This window comes from Malus domestica, chromosome 05 (genome assembly GCF_042453785.1).
Source record: "Malus domestica chromosome 05, GDT2T_hap1".
Classification (NCBI taxonomy): domain Eukaryota; kingdom Viridiplantae; phylum Streptophyta; class Magnoliopsida; order Rosales; family Rosaceae; genus Malus; species Malus domestica.
Window position 1 is genome coordinate 32631156 of NC_091665.1, and position 25772 is coordinate 32656927.

The 25772-nt window shown below is 38.3% G+C and overlaps 4 protein-coding genes across 15 annotated transcripts; all 4 read left to right on the forward strand.

Moving 5' to 3' along the window:
• The first annotated feature begins 9299 nt into the window (after window positions 1-9299).
• LOC103435689 (probable galacturonosyltransferase 6) lies at window positions 9300-13435 on the forward strand. Of its 2 annotated transcripts, none has more exons than XM_008374091.4 (9): window positions 9300-9863; window positions 9962-9996; window positions 10267-10305; window positions 10409-10562; window positions 10661-10734; window positions 11022-11329; window positions 11559-11916; window positions 12168-12686; window positions 12862-13435. In XM_008374091.4, exons 1-9 carry the CDS (start codon window positions 9752-9754, stop codon window positions 13135-13137), a joined length of 1875 nt encoding a protein of 624 aa, XP_008372313.2. In that variant the 5' UTR covers window positions 9300-9751; the 3' UTR covers window positions 13138-13435. The 2 variants fall into 2 exon arrangements, with proteins under 2 accessions (XP_008372313.2, XP_008372314.2); XM_008374092.4 differs by having other exon boundaries at window positions 9438-9863; window positions 10476-10562.
• Window positions 13436-13639: 204 nt separating this feature from the next.
• Window positions 13640-14761, forward strand: LOC103435687 (photosystem II reaction center W protein, chloroplastic-like). The gene is made up of 2 exons (XM_008374090.4): window positions 13640-14043; window positions 14324-14761. The coding sequence occupies exons 1-2, from the start codon at window positions 13947-13949 to the stop codon at window positions 14623-14625; spliced, it is 399 nt and encodes a 132-aa protein (XP_008372312.1). The 5' UTR covers window positions 13640-13946; the 3' UTR covers window positions 14626-14761.
• Window positions 14762-15679: 918 nt separating this feature from the next.
• LOC103435686 (1-aminocyclopropane-1-carboxylate oxidase homolog 1-like) lies at window positions 15680-19094 on the forward strand. 10 transcript variants are annotated; one of them, XM_029102686.2, is made up of 5 exons: window positions 15680-15963; window positions 17225-17334; window positions 17442-17959; window positions 18052-18373; window positions 18703-19094. In XM_029102686.2, the coding sequence occupies exons 3-5, from the start codon at window positions 17451-17453 to the stop codon at window positions 18961-18963; spliced, it is 1092 nt and encodes a 363-aa protein (XP_028958519.1). In that variant the 5' UTR covers window positions 15680-15963; window positions 17225-17334; window positions 17442-17450; the 3' UTR covers window positions 18964-19094. The 10 variants fall into 10 exon arrangements, with proteins under 10 accessions (XP_028958519.1, XP_028958520.1, XP_028958526.1 ...); XM_029102687.2 differs by having other exon boundaries at window positions 17225-17307; window positions 17407-17959; XM_029102693.2 differs by having other exon boundaries at window positions 17255-17334.
• A 548-nt stretch (window positions 19095-19642) lies between these two features.
• Window positions 19643-23632, forward strand: LOC103435685 (glutathione reductase, chloroplastic-like). 2 transcript variants are annotated; one of them, XR_003773508.2, is made up of 11 exons: window positions 19643-20373; window positions 20523-20748; window positions 20856-21134; window positions 21234-21410; window positions 21619-21672; window positions 21812-21960; window positions 22075-22138; window positions 22214-22384; window positions 22458-22621; window positions 22891-22976; window positions 23258-23632. XR_003773508.2 is itself a non-coding variant. In XM_029102685.2 (11 exons), exons 1-10 carry the CDS (start codon window positions 19991-19993, stop codon window positions 22930-22932), a joined length of 1683 nt encoding a protein of 560 aa, XP_028958518.1. In that variant the 5' UTR covers window positions 19643-19990; the 3' UTR covers window positions 22933-22976; window positions 23258-23632. The 2 variants fall into 2 exon arrangements, 1 of the variants encoding a protein (XP_028958518.1); XM_029102685.2 differs by having other exon boundaries at window positions 22484-22621.
• Window positions 23633-25772: the final 2140 nt, after the last annotated feature.

Consider the following 25772-nt stretch of genomic DNA (forward strand, 5'->3'; position numbering starts at 1 on the left):
CTTCATGGATGACAATTGGATTGTCTGTCTTCGAAGGTAGACCACATAAATTCCAAATATGATGGATCATTGATCTTAACCTAGAACATTCACGACTTGCTTCATGTAAAGCAAGTATTTCTGAGTGATTTGAAGATGTAGCAACTAATGTTTGCTTTGTTGAGCGCCATGAGATTGCTATATCTCCATTCTTGAACACATATCCAGTTTGTGAGCGGGCTTTATGCGGATTAGAGAGGAAACAAGCATCTACATATCCAGTAAGGATCTGGTCATTTGTGGATTTCTCTTAGTAGAAGAAACCAATGTCTGTTGTCCCACGAAGGTATCGCAAAACATCTTTGACTCCTTTCTAATGATGAATTGTTGGAGCAGAGCTATACCTTGCTAACAAGTTAACTGAAAAAACTATATTTGGTCTAGTACATTGTGCTAAATACAATAAAGCACCCATTGCACTCAGATATGGTACTTCTGGACCAAGGACCATTTCATCATTTTCTTTTAGACGGAATGGATCTTTCTTAATGTCCAAAGAACGAACGACCATTTGCGTGCTAAGTGGATAAGCCTTGTCCATGCCAAATCGCTTCAGGATTTTTTCAATGTAAGCTAATTGTTGGACCAAAATTTCATTATGACAATGCTCGATCTGCAGGCCGAGACAATATTTTGTTTTCCCAAGGTCTTTCATTTCAAATTCACATTTCAGATATTCAACAGTTTTATTGAGCTCTTCAGGAGTTCCAACTAGGTTCATATCATCAACATATACTGCCACTATAACAAATCCAGAATTGGATTTCTTAATGAACACACAAGGGCAAATGACATTGTTGATATATCCTTCTTTGATCAAATATTCACTGAGATGATTATACCACATGCATCCAGATTGTTTCATACCATACAATGATCGCCTTAATTTGATCAAGAGCATACCTCGTGATTTGTTAGTTGTTTCAGGCAACTTAAGTCCTTCTGGGACCTTCATGTATATGTCAGTATCTAATTCTCCATATAGATACGCAGTGATGACATCCATAAGTCGCATGTCAAACTTTTCTGAAACCACTAAACTTATTAAGTAACGGAACGTAATTGCGTCCATTACAGGATAATATGTCTTCTCATAATCAATTCCAGGTCTTTGTGGAAAACCTTGTGCAACGAGTCGTGCTTTGTATCTTGCAATCTCGTTTTTCTCATTGCGTTTTCTTATGAATACCCATTTGTAACCCACGAGATTTACATTAGGTAGAGTTTGGACTACCGGTCCAAAAACATTTCGCCTTTCTAAGGAATTTAATTATGCATGGATTGCATCTTTCCATTTAGGCCAATCTTGTCTCTGTTTACATTCATCAACAGAGCGGAGCTCAATATCATCACTTAATATGATTCTAGTGGCTACTGCGAATACGAACATATCATCGATGATTATTTCATTCTGATCCCACAATTCATTTGTACATGCATAATTTATGGAGATTTCTTTGCTTTCATGTACTGTTGTCTCTTCAAGGACATGTTTCTCATCAAGGACATTTTCTTTTTCTGGAAGTCCAGAATCATGAATTATGGATTTATCATTCATTCTTTCTTCCTGAATGATTTCGTTTGGATTCAGTTGTGCCCTTATCTTTCTCTTTCGAATGGCTGAATCTTTTGAACCTAGGGGTCTACCACGCTTCAGGCGTGCACTAGATGAATCATTCGTTGCCACTTTATTTTGTCCAACAGGGACATCAATTCTTGCAGGTGCATTTGCAGTTGGTATATGTGATTTTGTCACTTTCATAGCATCATTAAATCCATCTAGCATTTGATTGGCAATACTTTGAAGATGAACGATCTTTTTCACTTCATTTTCACATCGAGTGCTACGTGGATCAAAATGAGACAAGGTGGGTACAACCCATGTCAGCTCTTGCCGTTCTTCTGGAACGGTCTTTTCTCCCTCTAATGACAGGAAGACTGTCTTATCAAAATGACAATCAGCAAAACGAGCTGTAAACATATCACCTGTAAGGGATTTCAAATATCTAATGATAGATGGTGAATCAAAACCCACTTAAATTCTCAGTCTACGCTGAGGTCCTATTTTAGTGCGTTGTGGCGGTGCAATAGGACACATAAACAGCACAACCAAAAACTCGTAAATGTGAAATGTTTGGCTGATGCCCAAACATGAGTTGTACTAAGGAGTATTGGTGGTTGGCTATAGGTCTCAATCGAACTAATGATGCAGCATATAAGATGGCATGTCCCCATACAGAAATTGACAATTTTGTTTTCATGAGCAAAGTGCGAGCTATTAACTGAAGTCGCTTGATCAATGCTTTTGCTAAACCATTTTGAGTATAGACATGAGGAACAGGGTGTTCAACATCAATGCCAATGTAATGCAGTAATCATCAAAGGTTTGAGACGTAAATTCACCAGCGTTATCAAGTTGGATTGACTTAATGGGGTAATCTGGGAACTGTGCTCGTAACTTAATTATTTGAGCAAGAAGTCTCGCAAAAGCTACATTTCGAGTAGACAAGAGACAAACATGTGGCCATCTGGTAGATGTATCAACCAAAACCATAAAATATCGAAATGGTCCACATGATGGTTGAATAGGCCCACAAATATCCTCTTGAATTCTTTGCAAACTTCCCTTGAGAACAAGCCTTGCAAGGGTTATCATTTGAGATAGCAATGTCTCTGCTCAATAATGGATGTCCATTAGAGTTGGTAATGATCTTACGCATCATGGTGGATCCTGGATGACCTAAACGGTCATGCCAAAACATGTGAACTTTTGAATCAATAAACTTCTGGTTCATGACAGTATGTGATTCAATTGTCCTTATGTATGTATAATACAATTCACTCGACAAACCACGTAACTTCTCCAATATACGCTTCTGGGTATCATTGGAGGTAATGCATATATACTCCACATTTTTTGCATTTTTCATTTCAATGTGGTATCCATTTAAACGTATGTCTTTGAAACTCAACAAATTTCGAGTAGATCGAGTAGCATACAATGCATTCTATATGGACAATATTGTTCCATTTGGTAACATAATCTGAGCTTTCCTTGAGTCTTCAATTATATTTGATTGGCCTAATATTGTTGTTACCCTTACTCTTGTAAGCATCAAGCTTAAGAAATAATTTTGATCACGAAGTATTGTATGTGTGGTTGTGTTGTCTACAAGACAAATATCTCCACCATTTCTCATGTTCTAAGAATAACCATAGTTTTTATCCATACTTTCTGAGTAAATGGAATCACAGTTAACAAACAATTTATAATAGAAAATTGAAATGCTAGTTTTAAACTACAAGTTTAGAATAATAATAGTACATCAAACATAAATGATTCAGTTAGACCGATACACTTCATTCCTCCTTTCCACAATGAAGTCCGAGACATATAGGTGCGTTGTGTTCAACTGTCCTGATAAGTCGCACACTGGATCAGGTATATCCATTGGTCTAGCCTAGTCGAGGAAATTAGTCTCGACACTCTTCTCTTTGAGGGAAGCTTGATATAGATCCACCATATGTTTTATGGTTCGACAGGTACTCACCCAGTGCCTATCGCCACTACACCTATGGCAGGCTCCATCAGAGTTTCTAGGAGCATTGTTCATACGAGCTTTGCCTTTGTGGCGATTTCCATTTTTAAAGCTCGGGCCTGAATTTTACCTTGGAACCTGGTTATAAGACTAACCATTATGGTTCTTGCCTTTCCTGTTCCACCGACTTCTCTTGTGGTCACGTCCTCGTTTATGATTATCGCCACCAGAGGATGTGGTGTTCACTTCGAGGGAAGCAACATTCACTTCTGGGAATGGTGCAGATCCAGTAGGTCAGGACTGATGAAAGATGATTTTTCATCAGGAGCTCATTGTTTTGTTTAGCTACTAAGAGCACAGATATCGGCTGGTTGTATTCAGTGAAACCTCGCGCTCTATACTACTGTTGCAGGAGCACGTTAGAGGCATGAAATGTGCTGAAAGTCTTTTCCAGCACGTTAGAGGTAATTCTGAACAACGCAGAATTGTACTCAGCCACTGACTTGAAATCCTGGATCCTTAGGTGAGTCCACTCATAGCGAGCTCTTGGAAGAATCACCGTTGTCTGGTGATTGTATCTGTTTCTCAAGGCCTTCTAGAGAGCTAACAGATCTTCAACCGTTAAGTATTCGTTCTTTAGTCCCTCATCAAGATGACGACGAATAAGTATCCTGGCTTTCGCCCGATCCTGAGATGATGAGCTGTTCTCTTCTCTAATGGTATCTCCAAGATTCCCTACTTCTAGATGAATCTTGGTATCCAGTATCCAGGTAAGGTAATTCTTCCTAGTAATGTCCACGGCAGTAAAATCAAGTTTTGCCAAGTTCGCCACTTTCTTTTCTGAAAGAAAAATGAGATGTGTAAGAACTTGCAATAATATGTATTCCTGAAGGAATATAGTGTTATAACTTATGGTTCTTACAAATTTTTCATTTTGATCTTCAGGCAAAAAATGATAAGCACTCGAAACTTTAGGCTCGAGATTTTCATGATTAATAAGAAAGACGATTGTATTGCACCATCCTCATCGAAACAATTATAAGATGGGCGATTATTCCACACCACTTAAACAGTAGGAAAATTTAAATACGCAGAGCAGAATGGATGATTATACCGCACCACCTAAAATTGCAATGAAATTAAACAGCAGGCAAATTTAAACATGCAGAGTAGGGTAGGCGATTATACCACTCCACCTAAAATTTGCAGTAAAATTAGATCTGCAGTCCAAGATATGCGATGATAGCGCACCATCTTGGATTGCAATAAGATTAAATTTGCAGTTCAAGATGGGCGATTGTACCGCACTATCTTGGATTGCAGTAAAATATAAATAAACACTGGGTTAATAATCAATAGCTACACCAAACAAGAAATCAAAGATATATGTAACTGTTAGGTTGAGAACTAAAAGCAGACATTGTGCAAACAGTTCTTCGCGAGGGTATGTCCAGCAGTTGAGGCAGAGGAAGAAGATGAACAATAAAATCCTTAAAGGAAACTTTTTTTCTTTCTTTCGGTGAAGGTAGATGGAAACTATTTAAGGTTAGAGATTCGTACTAATAACGTGTTATAAATAGGCAAAATTTAGAGAGATAACCTTTCTAAGGACAGGAGCGAAGCAGGTGCAAAATATCACACTATAACTTTAGTAGCTATAACACAAAAATGATGGCAGATAAAGAGACGGAGGGATACTGATATTATTTCTCTTGCTTTCTTTCGCAATATGTTTGATAACAGACGGAGTGCTCTATTTATAGAGCGACTCTCGTAACTACAACCATCAAAATATAATGATGATATTTTTGAAAGTATCAAACATTATTAGTCACTATTACTAAGTTTTTACAATTTTGAGTGGGCATTTATTATTCATCCACTAATTCTATAACAATAATGGTATTATATAGGGAGTTGACAAAGGCACTAAAAAAAATATCATCCTGTACCCTAAACATATAAAAATATAAGTGAAAATACATTTGGAAGAGTATAGAATGAATCATTTGGAGCGTCTTTGACAAGACCCGTTATATATTTAAATCTTGATTACTTTCCATTCCATATATTTCCAATTAGTTAAAAATAGAATCATTGATTATGATTCCTCTTGAATAGGAAGGATAATAACATTCCTAACATACTAAGTACGCGAAATAAACGCTATTAATATCGATAATAACATTCACAACAAACTCATTCTTTTGATAATCATAGCCAAATTAATACGTTTGGTGAGATATTAAGTAGAGGAAATCAAGGCGGGAGTGGTAGGAGTGGCGACTACCACAAGAAATTAGTCAAGACAACTAACAAGATGGTCTTTTTACAGAAAACCAAGATGCTTTGAAATGCAATTGTTAATGTCTTAATGACATACATGTTAAGGATTAAGAAATGCATAAAATGGTTGTTCCCTCACACCATCCACACATACATGTAACTTGCTTAATATTTTCAGCGCGTTAAATGAATTTTTTCCTCAACAGATTGGTTGATTTTGTTGGAAACTAGCATCTCGCCACACTCATACGCGTGTAACAATTGACTTTTATTTTTTTATTTTTTATTAAAATATCTGTTGAAAAATAATGAACTTTTGAAATTCTTAACGGGAAAAGGACAATTTAGGTATTATGAAAGCTTCACTCTTTTTACTTTCTCCCTCTATATAAATATATATAGTTGATCAAAGATGCATATCAACACCTGCCTCAGGGGCTAAAAGATTAACCAACCGAGTTCAAATCGGTTTCATGGACACTAGCATTCTCCCTACCAACAGAAGAGCAACCGCATGCGCGGCCTTGTTACAATCTCGAGGAGCAAATTGAAATAAATTGAATTTTCTTGTCATTTGGAAATTTCAATACAATACATTCATTTTTTTATTAAGAACTAGCATATGCCTACACATTTGTGGGTGTGTGAACAATTTTTTATTTTTTATATTTAAAATGAGAAAGAGAGAACGTGGAAATGAGGATGAGTTTTTCTTTTTCTTTTTATTTTTTAAATTAGAGATTTGTTAGAATCATATATATGTGATGTTTAAAAAAAAAAAAACTGTAAAATTAAGTTTGTACAAAATTACTTTATCCTCCATGATTTTATTTTATGATAGAAAATAAAAATATCTTTTCACTTTGGTTGACAAATAAAAGTTTTATTAATATGTAATTTAGATGTACACATCATCAATATATATATTTATATTTATATTAATAACATATTAATACGTTTTGTTCACTATAATAGTATCGAAACATTCCATAAATTAATTATAAATCTCACTGTATATACACTACACTATATACTATATGTCACGTTCCCAAATTCTATTTCACATTCATATATATATTTATATAAATTATTAGTCACATGGATCCAATTTCTTGCCGACCTTTCAAACACTAATTACTATCATGTACGAAAGTAGGTGACACGAGATCTTCAAGTATTTCAAATTAAATTTAAAATGATTAGATGTGTTACATGAACCATGTGACACTCTTCCCCTTTACCTGAAAAAAGTACCTCGCTTCCAGGCTTAAAGTCAAAAAACTTGAGCAAAAGCAATGAGGTCCCTCACCCATTTCATTTCAGGCTACAAATCTCGGTCCTTTTTGGTCGTATCGCTGTTTGTCAGTGTTGATGAGTCATGGAGTATCGATTCCTATCACCACTTCGGTTTATCTTTCTCGTCACGTAATTACACTTCTAAAATAAAAGTTTTTTAAAGTAAATAAACTTCTTAGCTTATACATTACTGAACCCGAGTTAGTAAGTTTATTTATACAAGCGATATTGGAAGAAGGGAAATACGTCTAACCAATTGAACTACAAGCTTACAACACCCCTTGCAAAAGAGCTCGTTCAATGAAAGATTCAAACATGGGTCATCCAACTTAACAGAACTCCCTTACACCAATTAGGATGGAATATGTTTTGGTAAACTACTCTAATCTGCACAAAAGCAAATTCAAACTTGAATGCAAGAAGGCAACGCCCTATCTTTACCATCTGACTTGACTCAAATATGCATCGAAACTAAGATCCTTTTTTACCAACAAAAATGAAATGGGTCAATGGTTTATCAATTAAATCTCCACCATTAAACACGGATTCGTGTCTTTATTATTGCTTTAGTCTCAAGGAACATTTAAATGTCAGCTTTTGACATGAAATTGTTTAGATTATTCGAACCTTGGAATTCACTCAATCCAATTTCAAGATTGAAAAAAACTTTCGAAATTAGGGTTAAAAACCTTTTTTTCTTTATTTTAAACAAACGATAGTAATGTGGTTCAACTTCAACTTTAGCGAGAATCGAACCTAAGACCTCTTACATCAAATGAAGAAGAGTAGTACTAAACCATAATACTAAGCAACATTAAGTTAAAACCAAAAAAAAAACAGCTAGGTTGGAGTTGGATCACCTACGACAACAGTTAGGACTTAGGACGACAAAGACAAACTAGTCCACGCGATGGTTGACGAATACGTTTTCATCATTTCAGCTTGTTAACTTTCGGGCAAAATTTGATCTCAACTCCAATTGATAATCATTGTTAAATGCATGTTTCAGTGCTTAACGTGGACTCTTAAGTAAAACAAATTTGTTGAGACATAATTAACCAACTAGAAAATATTTTTGCGGACTTATTTTATTTCTTTTTATGCACTTTGTATGGTTTTGTTTCTTCATTCTCTTTTGTGTTATTCAAAAAAAAAAATTCTTCTAAAAAGAGGATAACTGGTGGTAAGCCATAATTATCCATTCATTCCGAGCCTAGAGAGACTCATCAGCTTTGAGCATCGAACCCGGAATCTCCCATATTTTTTTGTTTATTAGGGAGCTGCAGTCTGCGTCGTTACCACTAGACCACTTGTTGTGGTTGTATTATTCAATTTAAAGACCATAAAAATGGATCAAATGAAAGAAAATACGTCGTGAGTTCAATTTCTCCCTCCTTCCCACAATTTAGATAAATTTGTATAAATTATTCTATCATTTTTAAACTAAAAAAACGAAAGAAAATTGTTTTCCAAAACTCACAGTTTTGGAAATATCATTGAAAATATCAATGAAACTTTTGGAAAAAAAAAACATAATCATGACAGTCATTTAGGAAATCAATTAATTCTTTCTATTTTTGGTTACAAGAATTAAAGAGTAACATAATTAATCAGGAAAAAGGATCCTCGCCGGATCATTTTCTTAGGGTTTCTGAGGATTTCGTGATCGTGATCGTTCATCGTACATCGTGCGGTCAGTTTTCATTAAGTACTATTTATATTTGATTTTAAATTTTAAATTTTAGAATGATTTCTGATCACATAATATATAATCAACAACCAGGATCACAGAATCTCTAAGAAAATAATCCGGCGATGATCATTATCCATTAATGAGGAGAAAACACATAAACAAATTCTTCCACAAACAAATGATTAACCTGAAAATTACGCTTAATCAATTTTATAATGATTGTCAGCCGCACTCATTGTTGTCACCTACAACAGAATATAACGTGCCACCATCCCACTCTTACACGTTTCCACACTCTCAGACAAACAAAATAGTCATACTAATCAACGATCAGTAGCCGTCTTCCGCATTATCCACCGTGGACCCCACCCCACCGTCACCGTCACTTTCGTCATCCTACATTCCCTGCCTTCCCAATCCCGCGTAACAACAATAACAAGCCCCCATTCAGAAAATAAAAATAAAAATTTTGATCAAAAAAAGAAAAATAAAAATATCCGATTTCCCTTTTTGGTTTTCAAAACAAAATCCAAAAAAAAAATGTATTCCAAAAAGAGAAAACCAAAAAAAAAAAAACCCACATCCCTCACAGAACAAGAACATGGCGGAACAAGCTATTTCGTAAACACGCACACTCTCTCTCCTCTCGCTCTCTCTCTCTCTCTTTCTCTGTCTCTCTCTCTAGAATCGCAAAGTATCAAGGGGACTGATTCAGAACCCTAGATTTTTACCGATATCTTCCTTTTCTCGCTTCTTCCTGCTGTTTTTATTTTTATTTTTTAATTCCGGTTCGTTATCTTGTAATCGAAGCATTGGATTTAATTTTTTTCGGTTGTGATCTGAGAAAAATATGTGAAATGTGCTGTTGGGGGACTGAGAAAAACCCTAACCGCCATTGATGAAGCTGTTTCGTCGATGCCAGAGGATCCTCATCCTCGCTCTGCTATGCGTCTCTGTTTTCACGCCCGTCGTCTTCGTCTCCCAGAGGCTCAAAAATCTCACGCCTAATTGTAAATATGAAATTCTGATGCAGTGGTGCATTTGTAAATATCTGTATGACTTTGTTCGATTGTGGAGACTGACTGATTCGTGAACTGTGGCTTTGCAGGGCGGAACGAATCCATAGAGGATTTATCGAATATTGTATGAATCCTTCATCCCAAATCTCGGTTTTTTGTTTTGTAATTTTATTGTGTGGTGTTTGGCTGCTGAGAAAGTGAGAGAAAATGAACTTTTGAATGTTCAGGGTCTGTGTTGTTTGATGCCGGGAGGTTTAGTCAAATTATGAAAAATTGTTTCTTTATGGAGGTTTAAGATTAAAGATTGTAAATTTATAAGTTTTTGAAGCTACAATTTTTTTTATTTTTGTTAACCAATTGGAGATTGAAGGTGGGTTTTGTTTTGTTGGCGCAGAAATACAGGACTGATAGTGTGAAACTTAGCGTCGAGCAGGTAGTGAAGGATGAATTGATTTCGATATGGATTCAATGTGAATTTATCAGTTGATTGTTTTACAATCTGTGGTTTTGATTTTTGATATGCTTTTGTGATTTAGGAATCGAGTGAAGGCTTGAAAGAGCCGAGAAAAGTTTTATATGAAGACACATATTTGCTTTCTGCAGTTAATTATACTCTTAAAAAGGATCATGTTGATAAGGAATCCGGAAATGTTGGGGACGCTACTGATATGTTGGAAAGAACTACAAATGGTTAGTGTATTTTGACTGGTGTTTGTATTCTTTTTGTTTATATACTGCTTTCTCAATCTCACATTGTTTACTGTGTGTCTGCGTAATGCAAATATCAGGAACCAAATACGAGAGCAACAAAGGAGATAAGCAACTTCAGCAGAGACAGGTATCATCCATGTCTAGGGGAAAGGTATGCTTTGTGCCGCGATTATATGACGAGCAGATTTGATAGAAAAAATGAGAAGAAAAGAGAAAAATGTAGTCTTTTATAATCCAGTAGAAGTTGTTTGTTACATGTATTGGAGTACGTAGTTTTAAGGGTCAAGTTTGTGCATTTTAGGTATTAAGAAACCCCAAAGTTTGATACTTTTATATAATTGTTAAATCGCCGGAATTTCAGAATTTGTTGTGACAAATCATTGTAGCAAGGTGTACCTTCTGCATTCTGTATTTTGATTTATATGGTTTTTATTACAGAAGCAATTGAACAAACAAGATCAGAATGTACACTCTCAGTCGCGGAAAGTAATAGATGAGAGAATAAGACGGAAGAAAGATGTAAGACCTAATCGTGCAGTTCAACACGATCAGAATGCACATTCGAATTTACAGAAAGTTACAAAGAAGATAAATGAGATGAAGGATCAAGTGATTAGAGCTAAAGCATACTTGAGTTCTGCACCACCAAGCAGTAAGTCAAGTTTAGTGAAGGAGTTGAAACTGCAAATCAAAGAGGTGGAACGAGCAATTGGTGGAGCCACCAAGGATTCGGATCTATCAAAGAGGTATAACTATTCATCTCTTTTATTTTCCCCTTTTCCATTACTTTCCAAGTATGTTCCACCCCACAGAAGGGAAAGAAAAACAAAAGATGTTGAAACAAAAATTAATCTGAAAGACAAAAGAGTAGTATGTAATAGTTATGTTAGTAAACATTTTAGGCTGGGGAACACCATTTTGAGCTCTCACTTAGTCACAAAGCATTAAAATTCTCTAAAACAAATTAAATTGCAGTGCCTTACAGAGAATGAGAAAGATGGAGTCTTCACTATCTAAAGCCAGGCGTACATACCCAGACTGCTCTTCCATGTCCAAAAAGCTTCGTGCTATGACTCAGAATGCTGAAGAGCAAATTCAGTCGCAGAAGAAGCAAGTCTCTTTTCTTTTCAGCCTCGCTTCAAGCACAACCCCAAAAGGCCTTCATTGTCTTTCTATGCAGCTGACTGCTGAATACTTTGCTCTGGCTCCCAAGGACAGGCAGTTTCCTAACCAGCAAAAGTTGCATGATTCAAAGCTCTATCATTATGCTGTTTTCTCCGACAATGTTCTGGGATGTACAGTGGTTGTGAACTCCACTGTTTCCACTGCCTTGGTAATTTGAGTCAGCCTTTTCAGTATTCCGTTCTAAGTTTCTTATTTAATTTCCGAACCCCCATTTGATTTTTCTTTTGACTAAAGTGGAGAATCAAAATATTCACTCAGCTTAACCGAAAACCATGATAGTTAATCCAGGCCATAATTTTCATGTTCTCCTTCGAGGTTTCAGATGAAAACAGACACTATATCAGTATAGCATGGAAGCTTGTTGACTTGTTTTTTTACTTTTGGCATAATGATGTGCAGAAACCAGAGAAGATTGTTTTCCATGTTGTGACTGATGCACTCAATTTTCCAGCAATCTCAATGTGGTTCTTATTAAATCCTCCTGGAAAAGCCACAATCCAAGTCCAGAGCATTGATAGTTTTGAATGGTTGTCTACCAAGTACAATACAAGTTTAAGGCAAAACTCCAGTGACCCTAGATATTCTTCCGAACTCAACCACCTCCGTTTCTACCTGCCAGATATCTTCCCAGCATTGAATAAGATTGTGCTCTTTGACCATGATGTGGTGGTGCAAAAGGATCTAAGTAAGCTATGGAGTGTTGATATGAAAGGAAAAGTAAATGGAGCAGTTGAGACTTGTCGGGAGAGTGAAACTTCCTTCCTTCGGATGGATACATTCATCAACTTCTCAGATCCATTTGTGGCAAAAAGGTTTGATGCCAATGCATGCACATGGGCATTTGGGATGAATTTGTTTGACCTTCAAGAATGGAGGAGAAAAGATCTGACTACACTCTACGACAAGTACTTGAAATCGGTACAATGTGAACTTCTACTTTACAATTTTTGAAGTATTTTCTTTTTCGGGTTTTAACATTTGGGAATGTGATGGTCTGGTTCACGGCACAGTACATACATCTCCACTTGTGGATATTTGAACGTTGTTATGAAAACACAATCCAATGCTTGTTTTGCTGCGTTTTTGGTTGCAGGGTTACAAGAGGCCGTTGTGGGTGGCTGGGAGTTTGCCCTTAGGTTGGATCACCTTCTATAACCAGACGGTAGCTTTGGACAGGCGGTGGCACATCCTTGGGCTGGGTTATAACTCAGGTGTGGTTCGTGCTGACATTGATCGAGCGGCAGTAATACACTATGATGGAATCATGAAGCCATGGTTGGACATAGCGATTGCGAGGTACAAGGATTATTGGAGAAAATATGTCAACTATGACGACTCTTATCTGCAACGGTGCAACATTCATGCATAGGGTGGTTGAAAAGCACATGCACCAGATTAGTAGTTGCTTCTTGCTCGTGGACCTGCACTGCTTCACACAATTCTTTCTTCAACGATTCTTCGATGCAAAGTTCCGACCAATTTTTCCCAAATTTTTCCGGCCATAAATCTTCTAGTAGCCGAGTACAAAAGTGTAGAAATAATTGGAGTTAATAAGATCCCGGGGGGATTTTGTATTGCTGGTCCGTATTTTTTGTACATAACTTGTTTCGATCCGTTAGCTACACCGTTTCAAAACATCTTTCAATATAGACACATTCATTTTGTTATTTGCTATTACATTAGTTGTAAACTCATTATCTAAACCTATTGATTTTTCCGAGCGAAATTACTACTGAAAACCAAGTTAAGCTAGGTGAGTAACTTACATGATACAATTAAACCGCAACTTTTGCCTTTCGTATCAATAATTCAGTATCAGGTGTGTATTTTTCTCTACATCTTATTACGTCATTAGGAGATGAGGCTACAACATTGTATGAGTATCATAAAAGTTTTCTTCGATTTTACTATTTTTCCTAAAGAAAGGGCAATTTGGACTTTTGAGGGATTATGTGACACGTGGAGAAAAATGGTTGGGTGGTATCCGATAGGGGATATCTAATGAGGGGCTGCCAAATGCCAATCTATCCATCCTATGTGATGCGCGGGGCAGACTCTGGCCCAATCATATTAATCTGTGAATTGCACAACCCCTATGAAACTGCAACTTGTGTCATAGGCTCAGTTCCACTGCAGATTTCCCATAAGCTTGTTAGAGTTCTCCAAAGCTAAGGACAAATGGCAACCATTACTGCTAGCTCTGCAGCCTCGTCGGTCACTAGGGCAAGCCTTGTGCACAAGCCATCTGTTGGGGCTCCATCCTCAACTGTTTTGGGTAACACTCGCTTTCTTTGCTTCTTGATTACGAGAGAAACTTATTTACACCTCGGATATGCGTCTTTAGCGGTATTTCAACTCTGGTGTACAGTTGTACGTTTAAATTTTCTCATATAACAGTGCATGAACGGTTTAATTGTCGTTTTAAGAAAGTTTTTCTCTTTAATTGTGAGTGGTATGATATACCGTCACAGTGATATTTCCTTCTTACGAGACTTGTTGACATTTGATTTTACATTTCTTTTCTTCTTCTAATTGGTTTCTGAATATGATTTCAGCTTTGCCGTCACTTGCAAGAAAGGGAAGAGTGAGCTGCTCCATGGAAGGAAAGAAGGAGAGCAACTCAAACATGGCCAAGGGTGCATCTTTGGCGGCCGCAGCTATGGCGGCGACCATGTCAAGCCCGGCCATGGCTTTGGTGGACGATAGGCTGAGCACCGAGGGAACAGGGCTTCCATTCGGATTGAGCAACAACCTTCTTGGTTGGATCCTCTTTGGTGTGTTTGGTCTCATTTGGACCTTCTACTTTATCTATACTTCCTCCCTCGAAGAGGACGAAGAGTCAGGATTGTCCCTCTAAGCCAAACACCAGTGTTCCTCAAATGATGGAGGAATGTAAAAATTTCTAGTTCATGTTTTGTAGTAAAAGCTTCCCATTTCTGAATCAAACTTGTGTACTTGTGTTATCCACTATATTCTCAGTCTCAGTTTTTAAATATCAATGCCTGATTACTTGATGTTTTATTAAATCATGATAAACTGAAAGAATTGTTATTGACACTCCAAAAATCTTATTCTACAAACTTTTTATATTTAGAAAGAAAAATATACTTGTGAGGAATGTAGAATGAGATTTTTAGAGTGCCAATAACACTTTTCTAAACTGAAATCAAGTTTTCTACTTGTTTTCTTTTATATTTTAATTTGGAGAATAAGATTTATTTGATGACTTATTTGAAAGTGTTTTTAAAATAACTAAAAATAATTTCAAATAACCATTTATAAGTTTAGAGCATCTCTAAAGGAGATATCAAATATAATATGTCAAAACTTTATTTGATGACTAATGTGGCTAGTTGAATTGTCACGTCCAATCCCAAATTCAATCTTATTCTATTCCCTAACGAATGAAAATGCCCCTGACGGGCTAAGTGGAAATCATACATGGAATTCCTACGTGGACATTTGAGTCATTGTCACTCTTTGTCCATTTTCTCGTTTTTTTAGGTGGTATGTGTTTTTACGAATATGAGATGTAAATCAGACGATTTAAGCACATTTCCTAATGAGAGGCAAAATGGTAGTGGGTTGCTTATGGGTTGCAGACTGTAATGTTGATGACTTATTTGTTAGGTTTGTTAAGCAAGTAAGCAAGTAGACCTATCTCCGTAAGTATTTTATAATTAAGATTTGTGCCTAATTAATTATTAATTAGGCTTGATCCAAATACATATACACACATACTTTCGTAGTACTCGTCGTAGACGCAGATGAAACAAAAAGCAGAGCTATGGAACTACGAAGTTGGAGGGCATTTGAGCAATCTCACTATTTAGTTTTGTTGGGTTTATGTCATGCGGGACCCACCCGCGTGGGAGTCCTGCTTCCCCCGGTGCACTCCACACTGTAACACTGCCCACACTCAAAACTCTCTGTCACTCCATATCACTTTTCTCCCGAACTCCTCAAAACTCTTTCCCCCTCTCCCAACTCTCTCGTCTTCCCCGTTGCACACCCCAAAAATACAGACGGCGGTGGAGCCGCCGATCTCCAGCGATGGAACATCCTAAACCACCATTACGATACCCCTCTCCTCCCAACAAAACCACATACTTCCCCTGTTTCCTGAGAAATTGAAACCGCGAGCTCCGTCGCGACTCTAGTTTTCCCGGCGATAATATCTCCGTTTACGGCGAAGGTAAGGCTTCAAACTACCCTAAACTGCTTCCTTATGGTTTTCTGAGTTCGATTCCTCTGAGCTTCATTTCCGTATATGGATTGCTGAAAATGGTTATGTATTGAATGCTCTTACTTTTATCTTTTACTGCAATTTACTTATGCTAACGTGGAAGAAGACTCCGTTTGGTATAAAATGCTCTTACTTTATCTTTTATTGCAATTTACTTATACTCTGACATTACTTGTGTGATAAATGTTTCAACCCGCTCACATGCCTACTTCAGATTTAAATTATTTTGCACTTTTCACATTACCATCACTTTATGCCTTCGTCACCTTCCTCCATTTGTAGTCCAGCATAGCTCAATTCGGTTGTTTGAATATTTTGGGTCCGGGTGTGTCAAAAAAGACTGTTAGAAAGCAACCACATCATATATGGCATCTCCATTAGAGAACACCTGAATTTCTTTTAGTCCCATTGGACATATTTGATATTTTCTTTGGAGATGGTCTAAGTGCTTTTAGTGAAGCATTTGCATTTAAAATTATTTTTGTGCTTTTAATATAAGTGCTTTTGAAAGAAGCATTTTCAAACGAGCTTGCATTCTTTCATACCTTACAAGTTCTTACAAGTTACAACTAAAAAGGAATTGGGTGTGAAGAATATTATATGCATTTTCATGTGATTAAGCACCATTTTCATCATGTAATATTCAAGTCTTAAGCACCATGACCACTTCCACTTCCACTTCCACTTCCATTCATTCCCAAACCCTCGTATGACTTTCATTTTTTGCAACAACTATGGTTGTCCTCTGCTTGAACAAACACCAAGATTTCTCTTTGTGAGGATCCTAGGAATCAATTCATCTCAACCGTTTATCGTGCATTGTGCAGTCAGCTTTTGTTAAGGAATTAAAAATGCAAGCATGGTTTGGGGAGGGATTTCTTAAACATGTTGCATGCTCAATTAGAAAAATTCATCTAAATTGCAGTGGGCCAATCTGTAGTGTACACATTCTCTGAGCCCCAATTATTTTATCAAAGAGAAATGCTAAAAGCTGAGACTCTTCATGGACTCTCTGCCACTTCATGTTTATCGGCACAATGTTTTATAATATTGGCATAGGAATTGACGTTAAACTGTGAGGTAGCAGAGAGTCAGTAGAGAGCCCACTCTAAGAGAGTTCATGAGTCTCACTTCAAGAGAGTTCCCTTACTATTTTAAGATGCCAAATAAATTAATACAAATTCCAAATGTATTGTAAATGTAATGACAGTTTGGAGTCTTAAAGTTCCTTCCCTCTCAGTTAGAATTACAGTACTGAAGTCATCGACTCATCGGTATCAAAGCAACATTCTGGTATTCTTCAAATATTTCAATCAAACGGTACTACTTTAAATCAATTGTTCTCATCAAATTGTTCTTCATATTCTCTGCTTCTTTTAATCACATCTGCAGAGCGTCTAACATACTTCCGCAGCGTCATTCCCCAGCTTGCGACGATGGCAAACGGACTGTCGAGTTATGACATAGCCAAGGATATGAAGGATTTTGAGGAAACAAAAGCTGGAGTAAAAGGACTTGTGGACACAGGGCTGACCAAACTCCCCAGGATGTTCATCCAGCCAGCAGACAGACTTTCAGATTTGGCAATAAAAAATATAGAATTACGAGTTCCTGTCATAGATTTTGAGGGCTTTGATCAAGATTTCCGGCGTCCGCAGATTGTGAAGGAGGTTCGTAAAGCATGCGAAACGTGGGGGTTCTTTCAAATGGTTAACCATGGAGTTCCGGAGAAGGCGATGGATAAGGCGTTAGAAGGGTCTCGACGATTTCATGAGCAGCCGAAGGAGGACAGGATGGACTGGTATTCTCGTGACTATAATAAAAAAGTGGCATACTACAGCAGTGTAAAACCGTTGGCAACCAAAGCAGCAGTTTGGAGAGACTCGGTAGGGTTTGATTTCCTGGACGGTCCATTGGATCCTGAGAACATTCCATCGGTTTGCAGGTACATACTCCTCAAGCTGCTTGTACATATATGTTAAAGTCTAATCACATAACATACCGGATAATCTGACGAGAGATTGGTTTGATTCACAGAGAGGCGGTGCAGGAGTACACCAAACACATGAAGAACCTGGGAAATGTACTGTCCGGTTTGCTATCGGAGGCCTTGGGGCTTAGCGCTGCCTACCTGGAACGCAGAGAGTTCCTGAAGGCTGAAAGTCTGGTGCTCCATTACTCCCCGAGTTGTCCAGAACCCAAGCTGACCCTCAACACTTCCAGGCATACAGATCCTTCCTCGTTTACCGTAGTCTTACAAGACAAAACTGGCGGCCTGCAAGTCCTCCACGAAGGTCATTGGGTTGATGTTCCTCCAACTAAAGGAACTCTCGTGGCCAATGTTGGTGATCTTCTGCAAGTAAGTTCATCATCCTATTTCGTCGAACGAAAATAGATCTTTAATGTCATAGTTTCATACGTCCTCTCCATGTCTCTTTCATCACCAGTCTGATTCATGTAAAGAGAGGGCCAGAGAAACACATTATTCTTCATCATCCTAATTCCTTGAGAAGAAACTTTTCTGTCTCGATTTCATACATCCCCTCTCTGTCTCTCTTGTGTTCTTATTACCATTCTGACATAATGAGAGAGACATAACATGAACGTCAAAATCACGTGATGAGTGAGACACAAAACTACAAAAATCATCTTGCATGAGAACTCATTTATCTTCAATGTTGTGCGCAGTTTATCTCCAACGGCAAGTTCAAAAGCGTAGTGCATAGGGTACTGGCAGGAACAGCGGGGCCTAGAGTATCAGCTGTATGTTTTTTCTATCCAAGTGCAACCGAGAGAATCAAACCCATTGGACCAATCAAGGAGATTCTTTCTGGAGACCAGCCTATTTACAGGGAAGTAAGCGTTCGTTCGTATCTTGCTTACTACAGAGCAAATGGATTCGAGGGTAAATCAGTGGTTCCAGATTTCGAATTAGCCCCTACGGTTTAATCCTATGGTTTAGATTCGATTCACCTTAATCCCTATGGTTTGTAAACCACTTAAGGAAATGTGTATGTTTTGCAACCTTGGACAATTCCTTCCCAGCACATCAGACATGGTAACAAGAGAAGCTTTAAACATTTACCATTGCAGTAGTGCGAAAATGTGGCACCCGAACTCTCTTCGAGCCATAAACTGGACGCTTACATGGTAATGGGCTATCTGCAGCAGCATTGTTATCGAGAAGCTTTCCAGATCACAATGTTACGCGTATTTACAACCATCTGGCTCTGAATAGCCCCAATCAACAATTCTTGACAAGACATTCTCTAAATTGGGGCACATTTTTTGTCACTTCAGCGGTTAAAATTTTAAAGAATAATATGAGAAATGCTAAAGAGTCACTTTCAAATGAATCCTCAAAGGCGGTGGTGTAGGAAATCCTATTTTGAGAATTTGTAACGACCAATTGCATATTAGCCACAAAATTATATTCGTTTAGGTTGAATTGCATATAATCTTGTGACTAATATAGATTTGATCCTCACAACTCCTCAAAATAAGAACCTTAAGAGAACAGGACTGTAATATCATATGTGAACGGATACGCCATCGCGGCCCCACATCACAGCATCTCCACCATGTCCAGAGTCTCTACATCAACCTCCCCTCCTTTTGAGAAAGACTCCACAAAGTTGAAAGCAAAAATTTCATTTTGCACATACATTTGATATTTTGTAGTGCTATGATGTGTTTTGAAATTATTTGTGGATTTTTACGAATTCAATGTTAATATTTTGTAATTTCATATGATTGTTTTATTTGATTATATATTCAAGTAATATATATTGTTTTTAATGAATGCAAACGGATCGGCTCACGTAATACGTTTATTTTATTTGGGTTTGAATTTTTAAAATAACCCGACGATGTTGACGAGTAAAAATTTGACACGAAAATAACATTAACACGACTGCCCTATTTAAGCAGCAAAGCCACCAAAGTTCCAAAAGCTTGGGGCGCTTACGTTTTCATCATGGCCACCTCTCTATCCACCCCAAAGCTCACCACCACCATCTCCTCCTCCCCGGCACTCCACAATCTCCTCTTCTCCAAAAAACTCCCTTCCTTTCTCTCTCTTCCCAAAACCCTTACCTCTCTCTCCCACCTCCGCCGCACCTCTACCTCTCACCCCCACCACCACCTCAACTCCCGCCGCCACTTCTCCATTCGCGCCTCCGATTCGGGAAACGGCGCCGACTCCACTCGCCACTACGACTTTGACCTCTTCACTATTGGTGCCGGCAGTGGCGGCGTCCGCGCCTCCCGCTTTGCCGCCAATTTTGGAGCTTCAGTCGCCGTCTGCGAGCTCCCCTTCTCCACCATCTCTTCCGATACCACCGGCGGCGTCGGCGGCACGTAAGTCTTTAACTTTTGGAGCCCAATTGGGTGTTTGGGAATTGAATTATTCAGCTTTTCCAACAATTTTGGATTCTGGGTTCTGTGAAATGTTATTGCTTTTTCTTTTTTCATTTTTTTGCTGAGTTTTTTGTTTTTGGTTAATGAAGGTGTGTTCTTCGTGGATGTGTACCGAAAAAACTACTAGTTTACGCTTCGAAATTTGCTCATGAGTTTGAAGAGAGTAATGGGTTTGGATGGAGATATGAGACTGAGCCAAAGCATGATTGGAGCACATTGCTAGCTAACAAGAATGCTGAGTTACAGCGGCTCACCGGGATTTACAAAAACGTTCTTAAAAATGCAAATGTCACTTTGATCGAAGGCCGCGGAAAGGTGTGGCAGGGGAAAAACTCTTTCTCTGTAAAGTATGCAAAGCTATAGATATAGATATACTTGTAATGTTGTTCTTAATGTTGTGTTTTTTGTCACCAATGACACAGATAGTGGACCCACACACGGTTGATGTAGACGGGAAGCTATATTCTGCGAGACATATACTAGTTTCGGTTGGGGGTCGACCCTTCATTCCTGAAATTCCCGGAAGTGAATATGCAATAGATTCTGATGCTGCCCTTGATTTGCCTACCAAGCCTGAGAAAATAGCAATAGTTGGTGGTGGTTATATCGCGGTGGAGTTTGCTGGCATCTTCAATGGTTTGACGAGTGACGTTCATGTATTTATAAGGCAGAAGAAAGTTTTAAGGGGTTTTGATGAAGAGGTTAGGAACCATGCATATTGCTAGTATTGGTTTGGTTACACATTTTCGTGATTGAAGTCTCTTTCTGAAGGTGTAATATGTGTTTTTGTAACCATGCAGGTTAGAGATTTTGTTCAAGAGCAGATGGCTCTGCGAGGAATCGAGTTCCACACAGAGGAGTCCCCTCAGGCTATTGTAAAGGCAGCTGATGGTTCATTGTCCCTGAAGACCAACAAAGGAACAATTGAAGGGTTCTCACACATTATGTTTGCGACAGGACGTAGGCCTAATACAAAGGTTTGAACTTGGAAATATCTAGTTTATAGTTAAAGATTCACCATCAAGGCATAGGTGTAACAATCCACCAAATGAATGACGGTTGTCTAGAAATATTTGATTGGGACTTCATGCCTTGTTGTGGCACTCTGCAAATATAATACTGACAGTTCAATGATTAAGATGTATTGTTTATGGGTTAGTAATTCAAACTTGTGCTGCAATGCAGAATTTGGGATTGGAAGCCATAGGTGTAAAACTGTCCAAGAATGGGGCAATAGAGGTAATGTTCCTTGATATGTTTAAGCTTTGCTTTGTTTTCTGCTTTCTTTGTTAGATGCTTTCCTGGTAAAAGTGACCAAAAACTGGGCAAGAGATATAGAGTTATATTCTGAATATTTTTGAGTTGGTTTGCTTCTCAGGTTGATGAATTCTCCCGTACAGAAGTTCCTTCAATTTGGGCTATTGGAGATGTTACAGATAGAGTTAATCTGACTCCCATTGCTTTGATGGAGGGAGGGGCGATAGCAAAAACACTCTTTCTGAATGAACCAACAAAACCTGATTACAGGTATCCTGGCTACCTGATATTATAACTTTGGAGGTATTCCATAGAATCTATGCAAGTAGAGTAGCGAATGTGTGAATTGTGTATATTCTAATGATATTTTTCCGCTTCGAGTAGAGCTGTTCCTTCTGCTGTGTTTTCACAGCCACCAATTGGTCAAGTTGGTCTTTCCGAAGAACAGGTGAGGAAATTATCTTTGTATATCTGCAATTGTGCGAAATTGGCTTCTTGTCTTAAATTGCAGTTACTTTTGCAGGCTGTAGAACAGTATGGTGACGTTGATATCTACACTTCAAACTTCAGGCCCTTAAAAGCTACTGTCTCGGGGTTGCCAGATCGAACCTTCATGAAACTCATAGTCTGTGCAAAGACAAACAAAGTTCTGGGGTTACACATGTGTGGAGAAGATTCACCGGAAATTGTGCAGGTCAGTGCATTTCACTTTTATTTGTTTTTGTTTTTATTTTTTCCATATCAGGATTTTAGTTTCTGGCGCTCAGGTGGCAGTACATGTGCTAAATTACAGGGATTTGCAGTTGCTGTGAAAGCTGGCTTGACGAAGGCAGACTTAGATTCCACAATTGGAATTCACCCGACAGCCGCGGAAGAGTTTGTGACAATGAGGACTCCCACTCGGAAGATACGAAAAGACCTTCCATCTCAGGTCTGTAGTGGACATATAGGGAATTGCCTTAATTTTCATTTTATTATAGTTCTGGTTCTGTAACTTTCATGATGTATAACAAGATTTGTGACCTAAGTTGGTTAGAGATTCCCTGACATCTTTTACTGCTCAAGAAGTGCTGAAACTTTTCAATCTTTATTACTCTGAACTAGTATAGGGGTTGAAGTCAACCTTCTACATCTTTGCTACTTATAAACTCAGCGGTCTGTGTATTACTTATCATCGTTTTTTTACTGAACCTCTTCCAGGAGAAGACAGACTCCGATGTTAAAGCTGCCGCAAGTGTTTGATCAGGGTTGACCAATCTGCTGTACGAGATAGCTGAGAGTTATCAGTAAGATATTGTTAATGTAGAATATTATAGATTTAGCGACGTGTTCAGTTGTGGCAATTTCATATAACCAGGTTCATTGGTTTAGTTCCAAAGAACGATCCAAAACTTGGTAATTTACTTGACCTCTCTCAAAAGGAGTCGGTAACACTGGTTTCTTTTTCATTTTTGTTAAAAGCATGTTCAGTTGCAGAGTTAATGGTGATCTAGGTCATGATAATCAGAAAGAATAGGTACTTTAATATGCTTTGTATGACTGATTTGTGTATTAAACTACTGCGCAGGTTAGGTTGTGGCTCCAGAAATTTGTACTTGACAATCCTCTTGGAACAGTTGCTGGAAATCGGAACATCTAACTTGACAGCAGTTGAGGTTCCGGAGAGCGTAGTTGGTGCATGTTTCCTCTTGGGGCCAGCGACACGAACTTGAGCACAAGTACTTTATCAGGAGTTTTTTTTTCTTCTGTAAATTGGAAGCCGGTTTTCGCAATGAATCGAATTGTGGTACGAGCTATGATCTGGCTCCGCTTCAACTTATTTTTTACTTCGAATCGATAAATAAATGCCTATTTATTTCTTTTCATCATTCCTTTTCTTTGAACTTTTCTGTACAATATGTATGCACTATTGATAACTAAATGCATACTTTTGACTCCGATATCTCAATATCGTGACATAGGTGTGCACACCGCCCTCTGCTTTTGTCCGTAGATTTTATGTACTTTACTCGATCTAACGGTAAAAAATAAGCATGGGCCATGCATGTGGAGAAAAATGACGTGAAATCATTTCCCAAACAACTAAGATGAACATAAAGAAATGATCCAAAATTTTCAAATCTAAAGTTTGGGGCTATACATTCTTCAGAACAAAAATAAATCAAGGTGAAAAGCAGCTGCAGAAACATTTCTGAATTAAGAAAGGCATGAAAGCATTTATATTTCTAGACTAATTGCCACCCACGACTCCATTGATACAACAGATGATACAATCAGATCAGATAGTCGACGAACGGGCAAGTGAATCTTCTGAAACGAAGGAATCAAGATCATGGTGACCATAAACTGATCTTCTTACCATTCCTTGTATGAGTGATAGTAGTGATGCAACTTGTACAACACCACTTTTCCAGCAGCATTTCCCACAGCCATGAAACCTCAACCGGGACTGAAATCCAAACAGCAGTGATAATGTATGGACCATCTTAGCGGAGGCCAGTTGGAGAAAACAGTAAATGATGGAACATGTATCTGAGCATCGCCATTGAACTTGAGAAAGTCTACTTTCGTTGTAAGATTCTCGATGGTCTTAATGGGTTTTCTCTTGCCCCCTAAAAACTCCTCTCTCCACTGTGAATGTTGACAATCCCGCTGTCTGAACCACCACCGGCAAACAATGTTCTGGTTGGAGATGTACAAAGAGATGTACCATTTATGCAGCCTTCATCAACAGCCTTATGGATGCAAGCCCCAGTTCTCAGATCCCGTTTCTATGAAAGTGCACTGAGATAATCGGACCATTCGAAGGTTCCTCTGCATTTGCATTTACAAGTGCTGAATATTCAAGAAGTCCAGACAACAACTTCGCGCTGCTCTTCACAACAAGATCCTCATTCGTTCCAAGGAGATCATCATCAGAATAACTACCATCCCGCAACTCTCGATCAAGTTGAGCCCATTCTGTGCCTGGGTTCAGCTCAGCATGTTGAGCTCTCAATCTTGACATATAAACTGAACCCGAGATCAAACTCTCCTCCTCCTCCTTCCTCAGCTTCCTTAACTTCAGCAATATTTGTTTGGCCTTCTCTTCCTCATCCACCCAGACAGGTTTCTTTTCCTGAGTCTCCTCTTCCGATAACTCTCCATCCTCCCCATCAACCGAAAGCATACCATTACTCAAGTGGGGAACTAATGGCTCCAAACAACGAGTCCTCCAGCTGCTCCTTTCTTTTTGCTCCATCGCCACTTTCTCATCATCGTCCTTACGCGCTAATAATGTCTCTTTATCGAAGCAAGTGCTGGTTTTGGATTAAGCGCGTAGAAGATGAATCAAAACAGTGAACTGGAAATGATGTTTGACTAGGTTAAATAGCCCAACCACAAACATGCAGATAAACGCACATGTAAATTTGAGAAAATCAGTTCAGATTTATGTTACTCTCTCACATCCATAGTCCAAGGAGAATTATTTATGAAAAAGAAGCCAAGCTGACGCTAACCAACAGAAGATAGTTGAAATCCACGCAACTTGAACTTTCTCGGCCTCACAATAGTGTTCTTTCTTGGTTTCTGGATTGTTTGGTTGGAGTTTCTTGGTTACTTGATAGTCTTTCTTGGAGATTAAGAAAGGAAATCTGCGCTTCTTGGACAAAGAGGTGAAACGATGTTGCGATCTCATCATAGTCTTCTTCTTTGACCTCTTGTCCATCCAACCACAACCACCACCACTTCCACCCACAACTCTCAAGCCTCCTATTACTTTCTGCAACGACAATGACTTTATCCAACAAACGCCACGATTTTCGTTCGTGAATTCGCAGATCGGTACGATTTCTTTCAAGTGCTATCAGGATGTTTATTCATACATACAAGCTATTCACAACTAAAGCCACTCACAAATGCCCCCCGCTTTGCAATTTCCGGAATATTCTCTCAAGTTCATTTAAAATGTACTTGTTACCCAACCATGTTTGATGAACCGAATTGTATCACGGACTGGATTTGGAGTTTGGGATTTGATCGTTCTGTTCAATAGTACTAATTTAGTCAGTATTATCCAACAAATATTTATCATATCCGAC